The sequence below is a fragment of the Lagenorhynchus albirostris genome, chromosome 12 (genome assembly GCF_949774975.1).
Source record: "Lagenorhynchus albirostris chromosome 12, mLagAlb1.1, whole genome shotgun sequence".
Lineage (NCBI taxonomy): Eukaryota > Metazoa > Chordata > Mammalia > Artiodactyla > Delphinidae > Lagenorhynchus > Lagenorhynchus albirostris.
Genome location: NC_083106.1, coordinates 69,176,757 through 69,182,756, shown reverse-complemented (window position 1 = coordinate 69,182,756; position 6,000 = coordinate 69,176,757). Strand labels below are relative to the sequence as shown.

The 6,000-nt window shown below is 48.9% G+C and overlaps 1 protein-coding gene across 1 annotated transcript in view; it reads left to right on the top strand.

The window, feature by feature from the left end:
* The first annotated feature begins 2,584 nt into the window (after nucleotides 1-2,584).
* The window catches only part of NT5E (5'-nucleotidase ecto), a 44,898-nt gene continuing 41,482 nt past the window's right edge, over nucleotides 2,585-6,000 (top strand). Inside the window, exon 1 of the mRNA XM_060167886.1 lies at nucleotides 2,585-3,038. Coding sequence (XP_060023869.1) covers nucleotides 2,700-3,038 — 339 coding nt within the window. The 5' untranslated portion in view covers nucleotides 2,585-2,699. The remainder of the gene's footprint in view (nucleotides 3,039-6,000) is intronic.

The window sequence follows — 6,000 nt, the reverse complement described above, 5'->3', positions numbered from 1 at the left end:
AAATGGATTGAAGACTTAAAACTATAAAACTCTTAGAAAAAAACATGGGAGAAAGCTTCATGACATCAGATCAGGCAATGATTTCTTGGATATGATACTAAAAACACAGGCAACAAAAGAAAAAAATAGATAAATATGACATCATCAAAATATAAAACTCTGTGCAGCAATGGTATCAACAGAGTGAAAAGACAATCCATAGAATGGAAGAACATATTCATAAATCATATATCTCAGCAGTCCCCAACCTTTTTGGCACCAGGGACTGGTTTTGTGGAAGACAGCTTTTCCACAGACTGGGGTGGGGGTCAGGGGGGATGGTTGCGGAATGATTCAAGCATGTTATGTTTACTGTGCACTTTATTTCTATTATTATTACATTGTAATATATAATGAAATAATTATACACCTCACCATAATGCTGACAGGAGGCGGAGCTCAGGCAGTAATGCGAGCAATGGGGAGCGGCTGTAAATACAGATGAAGCTTCACTGGCTGGCCTGCCGCTCACCTCCCACTGTGCGGCCCAGTTCCTAACAGGCCACGGACTGGTACTGGTAGGAGGGTTGGGGACCCCTGACATATCTGATAAGGAGTTAACACCCTGAATATATAAAGACTGCTACAACTCAACAACAACAACAAAAAAACGCAAGTAATCCTATTAAAACATAGGCAAAGGACTTGAACAGACATTTCTCCAAGTAAGATATACAAATGGCCAATAAGCACATGAAAAGATGTTCAACGTCATCCATTATTAAGGAAATGAAAATCAAACCACAATGAGATACTACTTCACACCGTTTAGGACAGCTATTAGCAAAAGCAGAAAATAAGTATTGGCAAGGATGTAGAGAAATTGGAGCCCTTGTGCATTGCTTAAGGAAATGTAAAATGGGGCAACCATTACAGAAGAAAGTATGCAGTTCCTCAAAAAATGAAACATAGAACTACCGTACATACGATCCAGCAATTCTATGTCTGGGTGTATACCCAAAAGAATTGAAAGCAGAGACTTGAACAGATATCGTACCCCACGTTCATAACAGCATTATTCACAACAGCCAAAAAGTGGAAACAACCCGTGTCCACCAATGGATGAATAGATAAACAAAATGTGGTATATACATATAATGGAATATTATTCAACCTTTAATAAGAAAGTTCTGACACATGCCACAACCTTGAACAGCCATGTTTGAACCACTATACTAAGTGAAATGAGTCACACAAGGACAAATTGTTTGATTCCACTTATATGAGATACCTAGAGTACTCAAATTCACAGAGACAGAAGGTGGAATGGTGGTTGCCAAGGGCTGAGGGAAGAGGGGAATGGGAAGTTATTTTTTAATGTCTATGGAGTTTCAGTTTGGGAAGATGAAAAAGTTCTGGAGATGGATGGTGGTGATCGCTGCACAACGATGTGAACGTACTTAATGCCACTCAGCTGCACATTTAAAATGGTTAAAATGGTAAATTATGTTATGTATATTTTGTTCCCCAAAGCTTTAAAAAATACAGCAGGACTGGCTTGATGCATTTTGGAGAAGTGTGAGGACAACAGAGGCTGTTCTTTAAAGCATAAATAATGGGACACCTAGTAAGGGCTCCTTCCCTTCCCAAATTCGATTATTAACTGTACCCAGGAATCAATCTCTTAAACAGAGGGAAACTCTGCAGCAATATTAACTCGATTATAATGATGATTTGTTTACTGTATGCATTCCTATTAGCATTGCCTTCCTTGCCAGAAGTTTTGCCTTAAACACACACACACACCCCACACCATCCTTAAAACATTAAAACCTCTAAAATAGGACAGAAAAAAAAAAAAAAAGCCGAGAAAAGCAACAGAAGGCAGCATCACACCCTCAGCGCTACTGGTTTTACTCGGGATGGTCCGTTTTAGCTTCCAAGAGCTACCGCGCACCGCTGCTGTAGTGTCGCTAAGGTTATAATCATCCATAAACGCGCGACTGGATTAGAATGATTTCTAGCTTCTGAGATTCTACGTCTAAGCAACGCAGACCTGGTGTGTCCTTAAACTGGCAAGGAGCAGTCACAGCTCACGACCCGTCTTTGGCTCCCACAGCCCCAAAAGCACAGCGCTCCCGTCTCCCTCGTCTCGCCCTTCTTCCTTTCCACCTCCTCTTTCCTCTTTCGTTCTTTCAAGTGATGAGCTCGCGCAACCACAAACCCACTCACACAAACAAGGCATCCCTCTTTAGAAAAATTTTAAAGAGGCGAGAATCAGCGAGGACCTGGAAGCGGGGTGGACCCTCCATCTCCTCCCTCGCACCCCGTTAAGAACAGCCCACCGCCGGCGACCAGGCTCCCCGGACGGGCCGGGCCCGCGGCCGGTGCCCGGTCCCCAGCGTGAACAACCTCCCCACTGTTCCCGCCCGGAGCGGGTGCCAGCCGCCAGCCGCGCCCCGGCAGCCCGGCGGGCCGGGGTCGTATCGGGTGACCGCGCGGGCGTGCGCCTGGCCGTGGGGCCGGCCTCCGGGCCTCAGGAGAGCCCGCCCAGGCCCGGCCCCGCCTCGCCTCGCCCGCCCGCCGGCCCGCCCGCCGGCCCGCCCGCTCGCCGGCCAGGGCATTTGACTCCGGCGCCCTCCGCGCTCGCCACCGCACGCCTCCACCCGCGCGGCTCGCCAGCACTCACCGCCCTCGCGCCCTCGCCGGCAGCTGCAGCCATGGGTCCCCGAGGCGCACGCGCCTCAGCGCTGAGGCTGCTCGCGCTGGGCGCGCTGCTGTGGCCCGCGGCAGGCGGCTGGGAGCTCACCATACTGCACACCAACGACGTGCACAGCCGGCTAGAGCAGACGAGCGAGGACTCTAGCAAGTGCGTCAACGCCAGCCGCTGCGTGGGCGGCGTGGCACGGCTCGCCACCAAGGTGCGCCAGATCCGCCGCGCCGAGCCCCACGTGCTGCTGCTCGACGCCGGCGACCAGTACCAGGGTACCATCTGGTTCACCGTGTACAAGGGCGCCGAGGTGGCGCACTTCATGAACGCCCTGCGCTACGATGCCATGGTAAGAAGGCGAGCCCGGGAAGCTCGGGAGCCCCCTGGGTAGAGTCCCCGGACCGAGAGAGAAGCCGGGGTGGAGGAGCCGCCGACGGCGAGGCACGGGTGGCGAGCCTGGGACCGGGGCGCAGAGCGATGTGGGGAGAAAGCGAGACTCCCCGTCAGTGTGCCAGGTGGACGCAGACATAGACGTCCCTTGGCCGATTCGTCTTAAACGGACTGATGTTGCTGCACCCTCACCGTGAGATGGGGCGTTTCGAGGAACGGGTTCCAGCCCTGCCAGTGAGGGCGTTCCGCTGGGGTGCGTAGGACCCCAATTATCCAGAGCCTGGGACCGAGGTAGACTCGTCACGAACCTCTCATTTACTGGTCGGTCTTTCGAAGAATGCTTTATCTCGATTTACCAATAATTGGAAGTGAAACTAACTCAGGGTCAAAGAGGTTGAGTGCATTATGCAGGTCCAGAATAGGGAGACAGGTTAAGAATGGACTCCAGAGCCCTTTGACCCCGCAGCTTAAGCATATTTAAGCTGGCAGACTTCGGAAAAAGGCTGGGCACCTTCTGTGTGCAATTGACTTTCTCTCTGTCTCAGTTCCTTCCTCTGTAATATGGGGGTAATAATTCTATCTACTTCAGAGGATTGCCTAGCACATAGTATGGCCTCTTTAAATGTTAGTTCTTATTATTACCAGACCCTGCTGTAGAGGTTTAAACACAGAAAGAAAGAAACTTCGAGAGGAGGCCAAAATGCTGAAAACACTGGGTTTCAAAGGATTTCAGTAAAACCAGTTTAGCAGAAGAGATTTAGGAAGAGACTCCAGCTTAAGAGATGAGAGGCTCTTAAAACATGGGCAAGAGTTTAAGTCCAAGTTCCCCAGTGCTCTGTTAAAGGTGGTGCCTTATTGGTTAGACTGAATTCTAGAAAAGGAGCAGAGAGGAGTTAGTTACACAATAATAAATAGGTATGACTTTTGTAACTCAAACCAGCACCAAGTTTAACCCTGTGTAAAATCCTAGAATAAAGAGATTCTGTGGAGAAACTGGGGGCAAGAAATCCTAGGAGCTTTAGAAGAACAGAGCAGGGGTCCAGGGAAATCTGTGAAGTCCATGTGTGTGCATCTGGAAGGCAGGGAGAGGTGTGGTACAGGCTGGAATACAGAGGGCTAATGGCACACTTTGTATCAGAAGAGCACAGAGGTCAGCAAAGCACAGTGCTGTATTTCCCCCACCTCCCACCCCAGCTGGAAACTTGGAGAGAGGAGGACAGGAGAAGATAAGAGGGTAGAGTTGTTTTGTTTGGGGGGGGTTTTCCAAGAAAGCTCATTGTAGAGAGATGAAAGAAGGGCAGAGAGCTCTCCTCTCCATTCTGATCGTTGGTTTTAAGGTTATCAGGGATGCTCAAAGCAGCAGCAATACAAAGGGACCCCTGAGCCCCAGAGTTTATCTGGGGAGCTCGCCAGCATCTGGACTCCACCAAAGAATCGTGGGTCCCAAGAATTCCGTGAGTGGCCTCATCGCGTTCTTATCTGCGCAGCTCATCCTGCCTGATGCTTTGCCCTAAGGTAACAGCAGAATAAATATTTATAAAATTAACCTGTTACTAGCCTACGTTGCCATTTCCTCTGAGGAAGAATAAACCTTACATAAGTTTGTTCTGATTTCATGTATAAACCACAACTTTCTAAACTTTTCTTTTTGTGTCACTCTTTTGTCCACAGTTGTGTAGACTCTTTTTGGTGAAAAAAAGATAGATAATTCCTAGTTTTCTTGAATAATAATGTTTTTCTCTTTAAGTCAAATTAAGCTCATGATGTTAGTCATCATATCAAGTGTTTATGAAGGATTCTGGGTAAAGCCAAAGCAGTCTGCTGCAAGTTACAGCCCATCACCACCGGGACCTTTTAGAATACTTTCTATGGGATGGAATTACTTTCTTTTCAGTTTCACTAAGAATAATTGGACTGGGGCCTGAGGAAAACTAGGCAGCTTATATAATGTTGGCAGCGGGTAAGGAGGGAGAGGAGGGTCAACAGCCAGGTTCCTGATAGCATCTTATCAGACTTAACTCTGTGCAGTTCTGGGGTTTGACAAACATGATTTGACCTGCGTAAAATCCTAGTTCTCGCGTTGCTTTAACAAAGCTTTGCCGTGTTCTGGGTTTACAGAGGTTTTTCACTGTCCTTTTGCTTATACTGCTCTCAGGGAATTTATCGCTTTTCTGCTGTTAATGTTCCTCCCATGCCCACCCACCTGCCGCTACATCTTGACTCCCAGGAAGCTGGAGATTTAGATCAGGGTGGAAGACAGTTGTGCAGGGGCGTCTCCAGTTCTCTAGAAACTGGACCTGGTTCGAGGAGCCACATCTAAGGATGCGTGGGTCTGGAGGGCAAAGAGGAAGCTGCTAGAATCTAGCTTAACTTCAGGAGTACCCTAGACCTCTGGACCCGTGTGTCCCAGGGAGAGAGCGGGGGGGGGGGGTTCTGATAGCTCTGGAGCCTAGGGCAAGCCTGGGGAAGACCCCTGGACCCAGCTGCCAGGCAGAAAACTCTAGAGGGAGAATGTCACAAGTCGCTAGTTGGTGTCGCTTTATTGGCAGAGGGACAGGAAGACAGCTCAGATGTGCATCCGACGTGCATCACCATGTGGTTTTGGCACGTTGCTTTCTCTGAGTGTCCTGTTTCCAACTGCAAAACAGGAGGGATCACCCCTACCCAACGGTGTAGGAGTTTTGCAAGCGATACATGAGATAATAAATGTACAAATCCCTAGCACCCTCCTGGCTCAGAGTACTCCGTAAAGGTTAGCTCCATGTGCCCGGCCAAAAAAAGCAAAAGTTGTGAGGAATGGGGGTTTGGGTTTTCAGCTCTCAGTTTAATCCGATTCTGACTGCCCCGCACAGCCTACCACCCTCCTCCGGCCCCTCCACCATCTCTTCTAAGTCCCATTGTCTGAACTTATTTTTTTATAC